This window comes from Condylostylus longicornis, unplaced genomic scaffold (genome assembly GCF_029603195.1).
Source record: "Condylostylus longicornis isolate FDR11 unplaced genomic scaffold, ASM2960319v2 ptg000055l, whole genome shotgun sequence".
NCBI lineage: Eukaryota > Metazoa > Arthropoda > Insecta > Diptera > Dolichopodidae > Condylostylus > Condylostylus longicornis.
In genome coordinates, this window is record NW_026578024.1 from 14,391,304 (window position 1) to 14,410,740 (window position 19,437).

General features: G+C 25.6%; 2 protein-coding genes across 3 annotated transcripts; one reads left to right on the forward strand and one right to left on the reverse strand.

The window, feature by feature from the left end:
* Positions 1-408: 408 nt before the first annotated feature.
* Positions 409-13,226, reverse strand: LOC129611740 (serine/threonine-protein kinase pakE). 2 transcript variants are annotated; one of them, XM_055525032.1, is made up of 4 exons: positions 12,775-13,226; positions 2,552-3,071; positions 1,284-2,281; positions 409-1,203 (listed from the first exon to the last, which is right to left on the reverse strand). In XM_055525032.1, exons 1-4 carry the CDS (start codon positions 12,832-12,834, stop codon positions 925-927), a joined length of 1,857 nt encoding a protein of 618 aa, XP_055381007.1. In that variant the 5' UTR covers positions 12,835-13,226; the 3' UTR covers positions 409-924. The 2 variants fall into 2 exon arrangements, with proteins under 2 accessions (XP_055381007.1, XP_055381006.1); XM_055525031.1 differs by having other exon boundaries at positions 2,354-3,071; positions 12,775-13,225.
* A 1,358-nt stretch (positions 13,227-14,584) lies between these two features.
* On the forward strand, positions 14,585-19,435 carry LOC129611645 (structural maintenance of chromosomes protein 1A). Its single transcript, XM_055524869.1, has 15 exons — positions 14,585-14,917; positions 14,968-15,188; positions 15,248-15,396; positions 15,458-15,626; positions 15,683-15,895; positions 15,970-16,650; positions 16,714-16,925; positions 16,979-17,351; positions 17,412-17,525; positions 17,580-17,835; positions 17,895-18,199; positions 18,257-18,375; positions 18,444-18,947; positions 19,035-19,212; positions 19,271-19,435. Exons 1-15 carry the CDS (start codon positions 14,776-14,778, stop codon positions 19,328-19,330), a joined length of 3,696 nt encoding a protein of 1,231 aa, XP_055380844.1. The 5' UTR covers positions 14,585-14,775; the 3' UTR covers positions 19,331-19,435.
* Positions 19,436-19,437: the final 2 nt, after the last annotated feature.

Consider the following 19,437-nt stretch of genomic DNA (forward strand, 5'->3'; position numbering starts at 1 on the left):
AACTTTCGGCTGTAAATTCCTTTGATCTTAAATTTTCATGTCCACTATCAAACAAAAAAATTAATACAGAAACAATATAAAATTTAGAAATTTATACATACACACTTGTTCGAAACCTATAAATTATTGAAAAATATAACAAAAAAACGTCCCAGATACAACCAAGAACTATCTATATTTTTTAATAAAGTTTAGCAAAGCACTCACTGTATAGAATTAAATTCCAAGGTGAACCTTGGATGACCATACATTTCCATACTTCAACGAAAAATTTACCGAAAACCAGCTAATTAAAAAATACTTTTTTTACAGGAAAGCTCTAAGAATCAGTAAATTTTAATAATTTAAAAAAAACTATATTTTGCAACGATGGTCACCCTACTTATAGCACACCAAAAAAAAAATATGTACAAATTAAAAATTAATTTATTGACAAAATTACAACGAATTACATTTTTTGTACTTTATAAATCACTTGTTAAAATTAAGTGAATTTTTTTAGATTAAAATAAAACTAAACATAATCTAAAGTTTTTTTTTTATTTTTGGAATTTTATAAATACTTAAAATAAAAAGTATGAACTTGAATGAAAATTTTTAGCAGCCCTCGTATTTAACTTAAAAAACTGAATTTCAGTTTCAAAATAAGTTTTTTTGTCTAATTATATGAATTTTTCAAAAACAAAGTCTAAGAAAAATCGTATAACATTATGAACTTAAAATGCTGCTAAAAAAGAAGACTTTCCATATGCAATCGAATTTTTTTCGGCTATCTTAAATAATAATGAATTACTTATATCTATATTTATTGAATATTTTAAAGTACTACGTATGTATTTTTTTTATTAAAATTAAATATATTAAGTTAAAATCTATTATATATATTTTAAATATTTTTAAATATTTGCATGTTCAATTTTAATACTATGCTACTCTGTTTATGAGTTGAGTTTTTCGCCTATTATGCTGTACACTTAAATGCTGTTGAGTGGTAATTATTTGTTGATGATTTCGCGAGGATGGTGACGAAGATATAGTTTTAATTGAATCAATATTTTGCACAGTATAATTTACATCAACTTTGGTTCTCTTCGGTGATGGATATTCATTTGTGGTATACTCAAGCAAATCATTTTGCCGTAAGGTTAAGTGAAGCGATTCCTTATCATCTTCCAAATCTATAGCATCATAAATATCTTGCACCTACAATAAAGTATAATAAAATACATATTCATATTTAAGTATGAAAAACAACAAAAAAAAAACTGGATGCAAAAATGTACCTCAATATCAAAATCTCTATCATGTAACTGAATGTGTTGCTGGTTTTGTTCATCATCTTCCTCTTCCATGGATTCTGGTGTTTCTATCAAAACATCATCAATGTCATTTTCGGCTTCCATATCACTTCCTTCGTCGACATCTGATTGGCCGTCGTTTTCAACATCGCTATCTCCAGTGCTGCCGTGTTTCATTTCGCCTCGTTCTAGAGCTTCCAAATTTTCGGGATATACCATTGCTTTACGTATGGCCATTGGATCTTTACGCGACCATTTTTGCACTTCCTCGTCCATTTTTGTGATTTTTGAGGGATTCATGGCCCATAAACATCCTTTGCGCTGGCCACCATTTGTAGCTGGTTTCTCAATTTTTTCAAAACATTTATTTAAGGATAAATTGTGTCTGACACTGTTTTTCCAACCATTTGGTGCTGTTTTAAAATATGGAAAATGTTCACACATGAAACTATAGATTTCTGATACGGGTAATGATCCACTTCTGGAATTTTTCAATGCCATAGCAATCAAACAAGAATATGAGTACGCTGGTTTTGGAAATTCGCTCACAACAACTGGCTGCTTGGATTTGCTGCTTTTGTTTGTTGATGTGTTATTATTTACTTGATTAGTTGCTTGTGGTGATCCAACTGGAGAGCTTACATAATTACTGTTACTATTTATAGCTGATAAATTTTTACTTTGGACTAATATATTTCTTGATATAATTTTTCCACTTTGTTGAATATGAATTTGCTGCTGGTTATTAGATGTTGTGTAATTACCATTCGTAATCGTGTTAAAATTCTGGCTTTGCAGAGGACTAGATGTTTCACGATCACGTTTTATATTATTTGTATTAAGTGATGTTATCGATTGAGAACTATTTAGCTTAATTTGAGTATTATTGCTACTATTTATATTTTGCTGCTTCAGTTTTGTATAAGCGAAATTGCTGGCAAAAGTTAAACCTCCTATTCCGGGTGCCAATTTGATAGTATTGCCTAAAACATTGCATAAAGTTTGTATATAAGAATTTCGACTTAAACAGAACATATTAATAAAAAAAAACTTACCGGCACCTGGTAGTATAGAATTTGTGTTAATATGATGATTTGTTAATCTAGTGTTATTATTATTGTTATTATTACTATTATTATTAATGTTATTATTTATGTTATTGTTAATATTATTATTCATATTATTACTACTATAAGTTTTCCCTATTGTAATGTTATTGCCATTATTCATTTTATTTTCTGTTTTCAATATACTTTTTCCATCGCTTTCATTTCCATTTAAATTGCGTAGATCCTTTTTTACTGAATCCAATTCATTCGGTAAAGCAAGTGATGATGGCTTACGAATAATATCATGAGCTGAAGAAGGTACCTTTATTTGATTTGGTGAAAATGTTAAATGACTCTTGTTTTCCTTGGGACTTGGTGGTGGTGATGTTAAATTTTGTTTATAATTATTCGTATTCAAATTTATTTGACATTTTTGTGAATTTAATATTGAAGATGTTATTATGGGCATAACTGAATTCGGATTTACACATGCTCCAACATCTGCATAATAATCATTTGGAGCTGACCATTTTGGCCCGCCAAGCCACGATGCTTCTCCATCATGTGAATTTGAATCCAGCTCTAATGATGGCAGATCATTTACTAACGAACTAAACTCGTTTGTGCCTCCCACTACAGTTGCTACTTCTGATCTAATGTCAATATCCAACATGTCTTGCATAGAATCGGATATATACAAATCAAGTATGGGACCCGATGAATCCTATTCAAAACAAAATAATAATATTAAAAAGGTTAAAAATAATATAAAAATTACATAATGAAAGTAAAAGCATATAAGTATGTAATATAAAAATATGTTGAAAATAATGTTTACAAAATTACATTGTTATGTACACTTACTTATATACATATTAAATATTTGGCTAATCTTTGGATTTTTCTCTCCTGATATTTTCCATAACTTAACTATTTATATTCATATACATATGTACATACATATATCACTAACATATATGTTTATATACATATAAGAATATGTCATGTAAGAATATGAAACTAAAAATTCAAAAAACACATGTTGAAAAGATTGGAGAATTGATATTTCTTTACATATTTTGGTTTAGCGATCTTATTGCATTTTATTTTGTCTTTTGTCTATCTGTTTAATAAACTCACGGATTTCTACGGACATGATGTACATATATTTATACAGACATAAATGTATGAATTGTATTGAATACATGTGAAAGAACTATAAAAAAAAAAATACATTGGGCAACTTGAATTTACTTCGTGGTGCCTACTTTAGTATTTTGTAGTTACTTTTTTTGGATTTTGAGTGGATTGTATAAGTAGGTATGTATATACATATAAAATATGAAGGTGATATTGATAACATATTATTCAAGTACTATATTTATTTTTTGATAGATATGCACCCATATATATTTTGATAATATATATAATACATATTTATATAACTTCATTCATCGATTTTTTCCCGCTCAAGCTTATCAACATAATATTATGTACAGATTATGGGACTCTTATTACAAAATCTAAAGAAACAAGAGAATAAAAATGTTGACGAACAAAAAAAAACTTTTTTAAAGGAAGTTGCAAGAAACAAAATAAATATGTATTTTATTTTTCATTTTTAAATATTTCTCCATATGGTGAATAACTTCTTTCCAAGTATTGATTTTTTTCTTCCATCTCTCCTTCCCTCAAATAATATACATTTTTTTCATTTAATTTTACCACATATATACCCTTCTTTAAAATAAAAAAAAAACGCATGCGCATGAGTTGGTTTAGTGCCATTGCTACAATATTTTAACAGAAAATTCCCCCCTGCTTCATGAGAAATAATTTATTCTGTTCTGTTATATGCCGTTTTTAATATAATTATAACAAGGGGTAAAAAAATTGTTCTTTATGTCGGCTCTCTGCTTTTTCTTCAATATTTTTAATATATTAATCCTGAGTAATGCATAAAACGATTAGAGTGTAAAATAAAAAATATTTCTTTTCTAAGTTAACCACTTTTTATTTATTCATTTTGTTTTTTGTTTTGGGTTATTCTCTAGGCAGCCCTATAATTTTAAAGATTTATTTTAAAGATAAATTCGAAAATAGAAGTATTGTATGTAGAAACATATGCAATGTTTTTACGCATTTATAGGCTATATAGAAATATATAGAAATTTAATCTATTCGACCGATTGTACAATGGCTTGACCTTTTACCGAGAGGCTCAAATTCAATACGAAAATATAATTAGTAAACAAATTTAAGTACGTAGTTCTAAAAATTTTCTTGCCAATATTTTATCTATTGAACAAATACCACAGAAAAAGAAAATAAAATTTAACATAATTTTTTCGTGAAGCTTGTAATAAAATAAATGCAAAATTGGCAAAAAAAAAATATGGAAAATCGAACAAAATCAGCCATTGCAAATTTTTTGAAATATTGTTTTTTTTTAATCATTCATCTACATAAAAAATTGCTGTTCATTTATTTTTCTCTCCCACAGTAAGTACCCACATAACGAAAAAAAAAAACTGGATTTTAAAAATAAAATGAATTCTCTCTACTAATAACAATACAAACATAAATTTACAACGAATTTTCTTTTATTTTTATTTCTAAAATTGCTTTTATATTTTTAGGTATACGATTTAGGTTTTTTTTATGTATGCATACATTCATACATATGTATTTTTTTCTTCTTCTAAAGATACGACTAAACTCAACACAAAAATTATGTACACCTAATTTTGAATTTCTCTAAATTCACCATTCTTAATAGCAAAAGAACAATGAATATAATATGTTTTCACACACAAACCCATACATATGCAATTTAGAAATATAAATACAAAAATCATAAAAAAAAAAAAAGATAAAAAGGTACAGTCGCGCCAAAATGTAAAAATTCGATGTTTTTCTAAAAGGATAATTAAAGCAACCATATTTCTTTTTTATTTTTGTATGTACTAATTTACTAATGAATTTTTAAAAATTAATTTAAAAGGATATTAATTCTTAATTTTTAATGTAATTTTATTTTTATTCATACTTTGAAATATTTAAGAGGTTGTTACATAATAAAAAGTTACAATTTAAACATTTTAATTTTATTTTTAGAAAGAAATTTTTACAATAAGAACTTCGAGATATTTTCCATTTTACATTTATTGTACATACATACCTACATTATGTATATAAGTATGTATATGCATTAATGTATGTACATACACATGTCCATATACTTTTACTTATAAGATTATATAAATTCAAAAATATTTTAAATATTATGATGTACATATTTACACAATATGCATATGTATGTATGTATGCATATAAAATATTAATCTAATAATAAAGCTGCATTTATCATAAATATGTACATATGTATGTATAAAATATGTGTATATGCTTTGATATTGCACTGAAATTTAATGTGTAGGTAATAAGTTTGTAATATTTACATTACAATATTACTTGAGTCGATAATACTATACAATATGAACATACATACATACATAAATATATAAGTACATATATTCATATGTAGCTTTTGTTCTAATCGTATCAAAAAAAATATACATACATTCATATACATATATACATACATATTCATAACATCATAACCAAGTTGAATTTATATACTTACATATGTACATATTTATTAAAATGAAAAGCGATGTGAAATGTTGGTAGCTGAATCTGATTGTATCGATTTCTTTTCTCTCCACGATTATTATTATTTTGAGAAATTTCAAATGTACATATGTATACATAAAAGCTTTACACATATGCATATTTATAAATACTTATGTAGGAAGATAATAATGTATTCAAATATTTAATTCAAATGTTACATACATATATCATAAATATTCATAAATATATACATATTATATGTATGTATGGATGTAAGTTCATACAAAAATAAATACTCGTTATGTTTTGATAGATGAAAAAAGTAACAATATTATAAGTTTAATTTAGTTACTCATACAAAATGATGAAAAATCAATTATAATTAATAAAATTACAAAAAGTACTTAAGTAAATATTTTTGTTACTTTTTATTTAGCATTCATATGTTTAAAAATTTATATGTATATTTCTTTTTAAATGAAATTTTTTAATTTGTTTGGTAATATTAATAATATTCGCGGATTTTTATAACAGTATAAAATTAAAAGTAAGAAGTACCGTTAAAATTCTTTACCATTTTCTCCTTCTAAATGGAATGGAAAAAAACTGTCAAAATTCTAACAAAAAATCAAAATTCTTGTTTCTAAAAAAATCAAATTCTTGTCAAATCTATTAAATTTCTTCTAAATCAACTAAGTAAATAGTCCGTAAGCAGAAATATGTAGAATTTTAAATTTTGGAAAAATTATCTTCTATTTGTTTTATATTTTGTTTTCTGTTTAATGTTTTGAATTAGGGACCGCTCAATAAATTTATTGATTTTTTCAAATAAATATTTTGATCGTTTAGCGAGCAGCACAAAAAGGTCTCATTATGTTTTTAAATTATTTGGAATTTTCTAATTTTTCAAAAAGTAAAAAACAAAAAAAAAATCCAAAAGTACTTTTAATTTAAAATTTCCGATTTTCGTAAAATGCATACCTACATATTATTCACTTGAATAACATCTCCGATTCTATTTTCTATATTTCTGAAATATCAAAGTAATTTAAAATGTTTAAAACGATTGAAGTACAAATTGTGATCTGTAATGTATGTAACTAAATGAAAAATCTGTTTGAGTAAATTACTCGATAAAATACTCGAAAGTAACGATATTTAATAAGAATGATATGTAAATATTTTTTTCATCTTTACACAGTTACTTATAAAAAAGCAAATTCTTACGAACTTTTGATCATAAAAACTAAAAATATACAATATGTATTTTTGTATTACCTATAGTTGCTCAGTATAATAAAAAAAAAAAGCCGGTAAATTTTAGTTTAAATCCAAATGTATTTTGTAAAGCTCTTTGTTTTATATAACAGATATGTATATTTACACAAATGTATGTATATATTTAAAGTAAAATTCTGCATGAATATTATGTTTATTGTGTATGTACATATATTAGGTATATGAGAAATTTAATTAAAAACAAAATTTATATGCGAACAATTTCTAATCTATGCGAAACTAGAAAAAAAATTTTTAAATTTTCTTTTTTCAAATAATGAAATTCTTATGTACATACATATAAATGAATGATGATGTTCTCAAAATGAAGAAGAGTTTCTTTGTTACTATTCTTTAATTTTAATTTTCGTGTTTTTTATTTATATATGCATACATACATATGTATGTATATATACAGAAAATTATTATTATTTTTTTTATCTGTTTAACCAACCTTAGAAAAATAATTTTCATTGAAAGTTGAATGACTTTTAACATCAAGTTCAAGGAAAATTAATAAGAAAATAATGAAAAACAAAAAATAAAGATACAATATAAACGTACAAATAGAAAAATTTATACATACTTATTATGTACATACATAGGTACATAAATACATACTTTTATATTTTAGAATAATTTTTCACCTCACGTGTAAAATATTTATTAATATAACAGTCAAGTCTGCCAACTTACCATTAGAAAAATTAAATATAAAATAAAAAAAATAAAAAAGAAGAAGAGGAAAAATTATGATGATAAATAGTGGAAATTATTCTGTTACCTACCAATGTTTTTTTTTTGCCTACCAAGTAAAAAATGTTTCTTTTTATTTTTATTCAAAGGGTAACAAAAAATATAATAAAAATAAACAGGGGAAAATGCTAAAAATATTTTAAAAAATAAAAAGCACCTGGATGGAACTTAAGCTTCAAAAATGAAATACAATAACAAAAAATCGTGTTTTAAAAATTATTTAATATTTTCTTTTTTAATTTGAATGTTTACAAATGTACAGTTAGTTGATTTTAATAATGCAAAAATAATTATGTGCATACACAACGTATGTACATGCACACATAAATAAATTTTCAAAATCCAATAGGTATGAAAACTTTTCTTATGATCGTAAAATTACAAAAGCGCCAAAATAAAAATATTTTCTACATTTGTGATTACATACATACATACGTACATATCCAGTAGTTTATAGAGAAATTAGATTTTCTTTGATTTAATGAAAAAAAAAACATAAAATGGGTAATAGCCTAGTAGATACTCCAGAAAATTAAAAGAGAAAACATAGAGCGAATATGTTTCTTTGAAGAATAGCAACAAAATTTTTGATGTTCTCTAAGGCAAGAACATCAAAGTGAATTCTTAATTTGGAAGCTTTCTTTTGTTTCTTTTGTAATTGCATTGTTAATAGAAAAAGATTCACAAAAGTTCAAAAACTTAAATTAAATCCTTGAATATAAAAGTCTCATACAATATATTCTATTTATCATATTGTAACTAGAAAGTTTCTAAATTAAAGTTCTCACATTTTTGATTGGATTTTCAATTCTTTTCTTTTTAGTTTTTATATTTCCATTCACAGATTTGAATTTAAAATTTTGGATAAAACAGAATGGTGATATTTAACCCATAAGACATTTCAAGTACCTTTGCAATCCGTTAAAATATTCCCTTAAAAGTCTTACTATCGACTAATGTATTCAATTTTTGAAAGAAAGTTGGTAATACAAGCGGTATTCGAATTCAAGTTATAAAAGAAAAGGAAATATAAAATTTACCCTTGTTTTACCAATACATTATCTATCAAAATTGCACTTACATCATAAGATCCAAATTTTCAATTTTAAACTGTATTTGAACCTTAAAAAAAAAAGTTCATTTCTTTTTATACGTTTTTTATTCAATTGAAACAAAAACAAATGAATAATTTCGTCCGGAACAATTTCAATCTACTGGAACTTTTGAAAATCGTAATCTTGTAGTCATCATAAATATGGTTTGTAAATTAAGTGTTTTTTTTTTTGGGATTTATAACCGAATTATTAATAATTCTGTCTCCTTAACATTATTCTATTAAAATTCAAAATTTGAAATATTTAAACATAATATATTTTGCGGGTAATAAATTTTTTCACATTTTAAAATATTGGCAAATTTATACCTAAATAAAATAAAGATTTTTTTTTATCCCTTGAGGCCAGGCCATAAAATATAGCCAGGCCAGCCACTTTTATAAGTACACTGCCATAAAATAAGCACCAAGTAATTATCCTTTTATTTTATTTTTTTTACAAAACAGGCATACTGTGGTGAATCTTCTAAGAATTTCTTGAGTTTTTGGTATTTTGAAAGAAAGTAAAATTATTCTTTTGTTTTAATTATTTCACGTGAAAATTTTCTACACATTGAGACTCTAACATATGTGGCGCTAATTTTGTCATTAAGAAACGAAATTTAATCTTCCATTGGTAAATTTTTCATTCCCGAGAAAGTGTTTTTGATTTTACATGCACTTTTTAATTGAAATGCATTCAAAATATTAAAGAACGTATGTATGTATGTAAGAATAATGTGCATATGAGTTTCATAAATAATTAAAAATTCATTACCCATTACACAAAAATTAATATTTACATTTTATGGAACAAAAAAAAATATAATAACAAGTAGGTACCTATAGCCATAAGTATGTAGGCATGTGATTTCTGCTCATATTATGCCTACAATTTAATTATATATCTGATGATGATTTCGCTTTCATTAAACGGAATCCAGAACTGACAATAATAAATATGTGTATTTATATACATAAACAACAACAGCTATGTTTTTGAATTGACAAAGAATAAAAACAAAAATAAACAAAAAATGTACTGTTTATAAACAAACTAAAAAATAAATAAATAACAAAAAAAAAAATAAGAAAAATCTGTCGCAACCTTGAATAAAAAAAAACATAATAAATAAAATAACAAAATAAAAAGTGCAATGTCTTGCAGTCATCGCCACATTTTTTCTAAAATTAAATTTGACAAAAATGATTTTTTTTTTCTGTACTTAAAGAATTAAAATTAAAAATTTTTAAAATTTAATAAAAAAAATTTCTTTTGTAAATTTTCCGATATTATTTTTGTTTCCTATTTTTAAACCATATATTTATTTACATCGACATAAGTACATACGTATGTATATACACATGTATATAGGATTCAAACAGGCAATATTAAAAATATTCTTATACATTATTACCTACCTATTAGATTTTTACTATTTTGAGATCTAATTTTAGAAACAAACAATAAAAAAAAAAACAACGAAAAAAAAATGTCATGTTTTATATATAATTTTCGCGCAATTATGGTAAATAAAAAAAAAAAAAGTAACACAATAATAAAAGCAAAAATAAAAACAAACTACTAAAATTTATGTAAGAAATGTCAAAGACCTACAAAATTTTTGTACATAATCCATTTCTTTCGTTTTATATACATACATACATACACTTATAAGGTGCCTCTCTCTTTGCACTTCTTTTTGTTTTGTTTTCTTATCTTTTCTATACTTTTTTTTTATATACAATAATATTTATTATTTTACTAAAAATTATATAGTATGTATGCGTATATAGATACATATTATACATATATTATAAGTATATAACACAATATACATACATCCATGAACATAACAAAATAATATATGTGGGTATTGGATATTTTTGCGCAAATTCAAAATTTTTAAAATAAAACAAAAAAAAAAAAAAACTATACTAAAAAGAAAAATTAAAGTATTACATACAATCATACATAAATATGTACATAATATTCTTATATATATGTTTTGTATCTGCAATAAATATTTTAATATGTATATAATAGAAATATGGTTAAACATATTTATATATACATATGTGTATACATGAAATTTTTACAAAGAGCCATTTCCTAAAGTTCCGTTCGTATATTTCTAGCAAATGTTTATAAATATAGTATGTGGCTATGGCTATATGCATTAAATTTAAGAATTTGAGATACAATACATACATTCATATTTTACATTGAATTATTTTCCGATCTGTTACATTTAGTTTTAGTTACATTTTAAAATGTAAATTTCGTGTCTCATATTTGAATCGAAAAATATCAAAAGTTCTTTAAAAAAAGACAAAAAAAATTACAAGAACTAAAGAAATTAAATAATTACATAAATATATGTATATACATATGTATATAATGTTGTACATTTAAAAAGTAGGTAAAAATAACATATAAATTACTTTTAAAATATTATTACCCAGTGCCGTACACCATCCATTCTTTTTAAATTACATTCGTGGACTTAATTGTCGAATTCTAAGTACCTTTAGTAAGTATGTAGTAGATAGAAAAAATTTATGTTATTATTTCAGAACATACATACCATACTTAGGTGGGGAACTACTTAATTATACAATATAATAATCAAATTTTTATGATACACTACGGCAATGTAACATTATTGAAGGCGACATTTCTTGCAGACCAAAAGATGTAAAAAATTTCATAAGAATAATTTTGTAGTTCAACTTTCTAACAAATTTGGAATGTATAAGTTTCAAGTCGATATCATAAAATGACATAAGTAATATATACCAATAAATATCTATGTATCTTCATACAGAAAATAGTTGTCCCAAAAATTCATTATTATCTAATCTTTTGCAACAAATCTGAACAGATTTATTTATTTATGGTCATGAATAAATATTATTTACATTTATACTCGTACCATTGCAGAAAAATTCCTTGTTAAAAATTTACAAATTATTTTTGACATAAAAAATATGTTCAAAACACAGTTTCCCCTTTACCTCGAATAGTCAGTATTTAGCTACTAGCTAAATAATAATATCGTGTGAAACCTTCTTAAATAGAAGTAAAAAATAAGAAAATAAAATTTAAAAAGCGGGAATTTTCCACTGTATATTTTTTTACATTCTATTGAAATGGTGTGTACATATACATATTATGTATATTTGTACATACATTTCGTATAAATGTGTATATGGCATGGATACCTTTTTAAGTTCCAAATCTAATATCTAAGCTATGCAATCATTATATTTAATTCAATTTTCTATTAGTTTGAAATTCTATTTACGAATGTAAGTTTATATGGACATAGCTACATACATACATACATAAATATATAAAATTATTTTGAATAAAATAAAAATATAAAACTATATATGTATGTATGTATATAGAAAATATTCTTTGCAAAAAATTTAATATTACCCGGCAAAAATTTCACTATTTTGTTTTAATATGTACACTACAAAACATCACCATATTTAATTTTTTTTTAATATATAGTATGTACACACACACATATTATTTTCATGCATGTATACATATTTTCAGTTTATTTTACATATTTTTTTCCGTAATGTACTCAGGGAGACCCCTAGATACATAATTATTATGAAAAATAAATTTTTTTTTTGGCGCACTTACCGCATACTTGCTAAGAAAAACATCATGAAAACCAGTGCTCATATCTTCAAATTCAAACATATTTTAATAATTTACACCTTATTTTAAATCTTTTGTTTAGAAAAACTTTTGGTTTATTTAATTAATTATTTTAATAAAATTTTTTTTTTGTTTTTTTCCTTTTAATATTGCCATTCACTAAATATAGTTTACTCTAGCAGACGGAACACACCTCATACACAGAAAAGTACACAATCTATACTAAATTTTTCAAAATCTTGATTTCTCTTTCTACCGTTAGTGGTGAATATTTTTAATATAAAATATTTTATATAGATGTATTAGTTTAGTGTATATACAATACATATAGTGTGTATCTATTTCCAACCGTTCCAATTAAAAAAAAAAATTATTTTCACCACGTATAAAACTTTATGCACACTTAAAAACAAATTTTTAAACCGGCATTTGTATGTATTTTTATATTATTGTATACATAGTTTAGTAAACAAAAAAGCGGGAGCCATATAATTTTTTTTTTATATAAAACCACGTGAAATTGCATTAGTGTGCAAATGTTTATACACACTAAGAAGGTTTTATTGTTTTATTTACACAACGAAAAATTCAAAATGTCAAAATGAACAAAGAACAATTTTTTTTTTTGATTCTCAACAAAAATACGATTTAAAAATTTCTAAAATCTAAACCAATTTTCACAAAAATTGTTAGCATATCTATTAAAATATAATAATACAAATTTTTGAAGTAGTTCTGTAATTAATATTTACAATTTACAAAAATGCGGCAGTATAGAAAATAATGGCGCAATTTTTTTCTATTACAATTTTTGATATTTTCCACTATTGCAAAGTAAAATAATTTATTTAAAATATATTAGATAAGTTTCACTTTAAATGTATTTTTATGTATTTCTTGTAAGTTTTAAAAATTAATATTTAATATTTCTAAAAATGAAATCCGTAAAATGTATTATAATAATATAGGATTTAAGAGTACTCGGATTTAATGGTTGCGGTTGATCTCGCTCCCGACGATTTCAATCAATTGAATCTTGAACTTATAATTTCTGATCAAGATATTCACATTCATAAAAATTATTTCAAATTCACAATAATCAAAATGATTGTACATACATAGAAATAAAAGTTTTGTCACCCATCAATCAATCAATATATACTCACTTTTACATAACATAAATTCCTATCATTAAACTAAAATTTGTAGAAATTATTCTTGTTCCGTACAATTTAACAGTAGTGAAATATTATATTTCGTACAAGCTCATTTATGTACATATGTATTTCAAAATTTTCACTCGAGAATGGTAAATAATAATAAGTAAAGAGTTCTGCTCGATAAGTCATTTTTTTTAGTTTGTAAATAATCAGTTTGTTGAGCAAACATATAAAATTGCTAAATTGTAATTAATAAAACTCAGGTAAATCTTCGAAAGTTTATGAAAAATAAAATGGTTCTTGTTTTAGAATGGATTTGAATCTTATTTAAAGAGTTATTCAAAAAAGAAAAAATGAGTGCCGTTTTTAAAAAATTAATAAATAAAACTTTACTTTCCGCAAAAACATGTTGAAAACGTGTTGAACAAAAACAGTTGACTTAGTTATTTTAATAGCAATTTAAACCTCGAACGGCATAAATCTCTTCTTTAACTTTTCATTTCTGAATTATGTGAAACAGTGTGGAATCAGAATATTTTATAAAAAATATCAACTTTTCGGTAAAACTGACAGCGGCTCCTCTCATTGTGCTACGAAAAAAGAACTTTTTAAAATAAGGCAACACTATTAGAGAATGAATTTAAACGTCAATAAAACTTACCAATAGTACATTTAGTATTTACAAACGAAGGTGTTATTTAAATTAAATTGGGAAATTATTATGTGTGTATAAAATTTTTTTAAATTGGACTAAACGAGAAAATTAAATGAATTGATATAGTTATACTGTTTGTTATAGCTATAAAACTAAAAAATATTAAATATGTCAGAATACAACCCGCAAGGGAGTGCTACAAAGGCATTTCTCAAGTATATTGAAATGGAAAATTTCAAATCTTATAAAGGACATGTAGTTGTAGGTCCTTTAAAGCAATTTACTGCAGTAATTGGACCCAATGGCTCAGGTAAATCTTTTTTCTGATTTTAAATTAATTTGATTATAAAATTGCTGCAGGAAAATCAAACTTCATGGATGCAATAAGTTTTGTTATGGGAGAGAGGACTTCAAGTCTTCGTGTTAAACGCCTCAACGACCTAATCCACGGAGCTTCTGTTGGGAAACCTGTATCCAGATCCTGCTATGTTACAGCCAAATTTATTGTTGAAGAAGATAGACAAAAAGATTTCCAACGTTGCGTTTATGGTTCTTCTTCTGAATATAGAATTAATGGAGAGGTGTTTTTAAAATCTTTATAAATTTTTAATTATGTATATATTTATATATGAATTTTTAGTCAGTATCTAACACAACGTATTTGGCTGAATTGGAAAAACTAGGAATTAACGTTAAAGCAAAAAACTTTCTTGTTTTCCAAGGAGCTGTGGAAAGCATCGCCATGAAAAGTGCAAAAGAAAGAACTGCTCTTTTCGAAGAAATCAGTGGGTAAGTTGATGTAAAAATTTGAGTTTGTAAATGCTTATTTTTAAACTTGATTTAATTTCAGATCCGGCCTTTTAAAAGACGACTACAATAGATTGAAGCAAGAAATGAACCAAGCTGAAGAAGAAACTCAATTTACATATCAAAAAAAGAAAGGTATTGCTGCAGAAAGAAAAGAAGCTAAGCATGAAAAAATGGAGGCTGATAGATATGCCCGTCTCAAAAAAGAATATGTACGTGGACTTGATACAATTTTTTTTCACCAAATAAAATTTTATTAACATTTCAGAATGAACAACAAATTGAATACCAACTATTTCGACTATTCCATGTAGAAAAAGACATTCAAAAATTGAACGATGATTTAGTCGTAAAGCAAACTGAAGTTCAAAATGTTGAAAAGAAAAAAGAAATTGCAGACGAGGTTTTGAAAGATAAAAAAAAAGAAGCTGGAAAATTAAATAGAGATCTTGCGAAAACTGAACAGGAAATAAGGGAAATCGTAAGCACTTTTTTTTTTTTCAAAAATTCGTTTTTTTTTTTCAAAATAGGGAACTGTAACTTTTAATACTTTAGGAATCTGAAATGAGTAAAACGCATCCACTTTTTATCAAAACTAAGGAAAAAGTATCCCATTGTGAAAAAAAGTTACAATCTGTAATGAAAACACTTGCTCAAGCAAAAAAAGCAGATGACGCACATCAAGCAGATATACGAGCTTTAGAGAAAGAGTTAGCTGACGTTGAAAATTTAAAACGACAATATGAAGAAGATTTAGAGAACGAATCACAAAAACGAGGTAGCAATGTTCACATGGAGGAAGGTTTAGTTCAAGAATATGATCGTTTAAAGCAAGAAGCAGAATCTACTGCAACACAGTACAGATCAAATTTAGATTCAGTTAATCGAGAGCAAAAATCTGATCAAGATTTATTAGACAGCGAAATAAATCGAAAAGCTTCCGTACAAGAGCAACTTAAAAAATGTACTTCCCAAATGGAAGAAGCTAAGAAACGAAAAGAAAAGCTTTTAGACCATATAAGATCTAGTGAAGCTGCTTTAGAGGAACAAAATCGCATCAAAGACGAACTAAAAACTGATGTAGGTTCTTCAAAGGAGAAAATATCTGAGAAGCAAAGAGAACTAGAAAACGTTCGTGATCAATTAGGAGATGCAAAAATTGACAAACATGAAGATTCACGAAGAAAAAAGAAGCAAGAAGTTGTGGAGTTATTTAAAAAACAAGTACCAGGAGTGGTAATCAGAGGCATTATTTCAAGTAAAAACAATATAAAAATGTTTTTTTTTTTTTGTTTTTAGTATGACCGCATGATAAATATGTGTCAACCAACGCATAAAAGATACAATGTGGCTGTAACAAAAGTTCTTGGAAAATATATGGAAGCAATCATTGTAGATACTGAAAAAACAGCACGCAGGTGCATTCAAATATTAAAAGAGCAAATGTTAGAAGTTGAAACATTTTTACCCTTAGATTATCTTCAAACAAAACCACTCAAAGAGCGATTGAGGTAAACTTCCGCACTTTTAAATTGTAATTTTAAAGTAAAATATTTTTTGTTAGGAATATCACTGATCCAAAAAATGTCAAACTTGTTTTTGATGTGTTGAAATTTGAACCACCAGAAATTGAACCGGCTGTTTTATTTGCAACAAATAATGCACTAGTTTGCGAAACACCAGAAGATGCTATGAAGGTAGCTTATGAATACGATCGCAGTCGCTATGATGCACTGGCATTGGATGGTACATTTTATCAGAAATCTGGAATTATATCAGGAGGCAGTCATGACCTAGCCCGTAAGGCAAAACGATGGGATGAAAAACACATGGCTCAACTAAAAATGCAAAAAGATCAATTAAATGAAGAACTTAAGGAACTGATAAAAAAATCTAGGAAGCAAAGTGAATTGGCAACAGTAGAAAGTCAAATTAAAGTGGGTAAAAATTTATAAAAATAGAAAATATGACTTAAATTTTGTATCTTTACTTTCCAGGGTCTAGAAAATAGACTCAAATATAGCAAAGTGGATTTAGAATCCTCTGAAAAATCTATTAAACAGTACAAGAATCAAGTAACGGACTTGGAGAAGCAACTTGATAGCTTCGGGGTAAAATATTTGTTCATATTCTATTACATTAATTTAATTTTAAATTTCATTAAGCCAAAAATAAGTGAAATTGAAAGGCGCATGGAAAGACGGGATCAAAAAATACAAGAAATAAAAGAAAATATGAATAACGTTGAAGACAAGGTGTTCGCTAAATTCTGTCGTAGAATTGGGGTAAAAAATATACGCGAATATGAAGAACGGGAATTAGTAATGCAACAAGAAAGAGCCAAGAAACGTGCTGAATTTGAACAACAAATTGATACAATAAATACCCGACTTGATTTCGAAAGACAAAAGGATACTAAAAGTATAGCTTTATCTATCGAAATTCTTAAAATACAACCTTTTAATTTAATAATTATTTAGAAAATGTTGAACGTTGGGAAAGGGCGGTTCAAGATGAAGAAGATGCTTTGGAAGGACATAAATTAGCTGAAGCACGTTTTCGAAAGGAAATTGATGTTGACAAAGAAAAAATTGAACAACTAAAACAAACGAAAAATGTAAAAAAACAAGCTGTTGATGAAATGGAAGAAGAAATAGCAAAAGCTCGTCGGGATGTAGCAAATTTGGCAAAAGAAATTCATTCGATTGGTAGCCAAATATCAGCTATTGAAGCCAAAATTGAAACAAAAAAAAATGAAAGGCATAATTTATTAATGCAATCAAAGGTTTGTCAAAATAATAAAAACGTGGAATATTATTTTTTAATTTTTAAATAATTATAGATTGATTGCATAGAAATCCCTTTGATAAAAGGCAGTCTTGATGATGTAGTCAGACAAGGCGATTCAGAATCAGCAACAAATACAACTACGACTTCGGTCATATTAGATCGCGAAAATTTGTAACGATCACAAAAATTTTAACATGTAAAAAAAAATTAAATTTTTTTTTGTATTTTGTTTTTTTTAGAATTGAAATCGATTATAGCTCACTTTCTAGAGATTTAACAAAATTAAAGGATGACTCCGCATTTAAAAAGATGAACGATAATTTACAAAAGGAGTTACAAAATAAATTGGATACATTAGATAGAATACAAACTCCAAATTTAAAGGCAATGCAAAAATTGGATAGGGTAACTGAAAAAATAGCGTCCACAAATGAAGAATTTGAAAATGCTCGAAGAAAGGCAAAAAAAGCTAAAGCAGCATTTGAAAAGGTTAAAAATGAAAGAGCAGACAAATTTAATAGGTGTTGTACGCATATTGCGGAAGCTATTGACGGTATTTACAAATCGTTGGCTCGAAATGAAGCTGCCCAAGCCTATTTGGGGCCAGACAACCCTGAAGAACCTTATTTAGATGGAATAAATTATAATTGTGTGGCACCTGGAAAACGTTTTCAACCAATGAATAATTTAAGCGGTGGGGAAAAAACGATAGCAGCTTTGGCGTTGCTTTTTGCAATCCACAGGTCTCGATATAAATTAAATATTAACTTAAATTTTATATTAAAATTTTTTTAACTTTTGCTTCTCTTTGATTATAATTTCGAAATTAGTTATCAACCAGCACCGTTCTTCGTTCTCGATGAAATTGATGCTGCTTTGGATAATACAAATATTGGGAAAGTTGCTTCATTTATAAGAGAAGATACTACAAATTTACAAACTATTGTAATTTCTCTAAAAGAAGAATTTTACGGACATGCAGATGCTCTAGTTGGAATCTCACCAGCGGTAAATGTTTAAAATTTAAGAAATATGCATCTGAATTCTAGATATATTTTAATTCTAGATTGGCGATTGTTTAATATCGAATGTCTACTTATTTGACTTAACACAATTTGGAGTATAAACTCAGCATTAAAAAAAGAGACGGTTAATGAATTTTAAAATTTTACGTACATATTAGATTAACGTTTCTAGAAAAAAAGATAATACATACAAAATTTAAATAGCCTC

Bases quoted from the DNA above. Each gene is read 5' to 3' on its own strand.
- LOC129611740 (XM_055525031.1), bottom strand. From the start codon at position 12,834: ATGTTTGAATTTGAAGATATGAGCACTGGTTTTCATGATGTTTTTCTT. The intron at 3,072-12,774 runs GTAAGTGCGCCA...TGTTTTGAATAG, and splicing joins TTTTTCTTAGCAAGTATGCG to GATTCATCGGGTCCCATACT. The intron at 2,282-2,353 runs GTAAGTTTTTTT...GCAATGTTTTAG, and splicing joins TTCTATACTACCAGGTGCCG to GCAATACTATCAAATTGGCA.
- LOC129611645 (XM_055524869.1), top strand. From the start codon at position 14,776: ATGTCAGAATACAACCCGCAAGGGAGTGCTACAAAGGCATTTCTCAAG. The intron at 15,627-15,682 runs GTACGTGGACTT...TTAACATTTCAG, and splicing joins CCCGTCTCAAAAAAGAATAT to AATGAACAACAAATTGAATA. The intron at 17,526-17,579 runs GTAAAATATTTG...AATTTCATTAAG, and splicing joins AGCAACTTGATAGCTTCGGG to CCAAAAATAAGTGAAATTGA.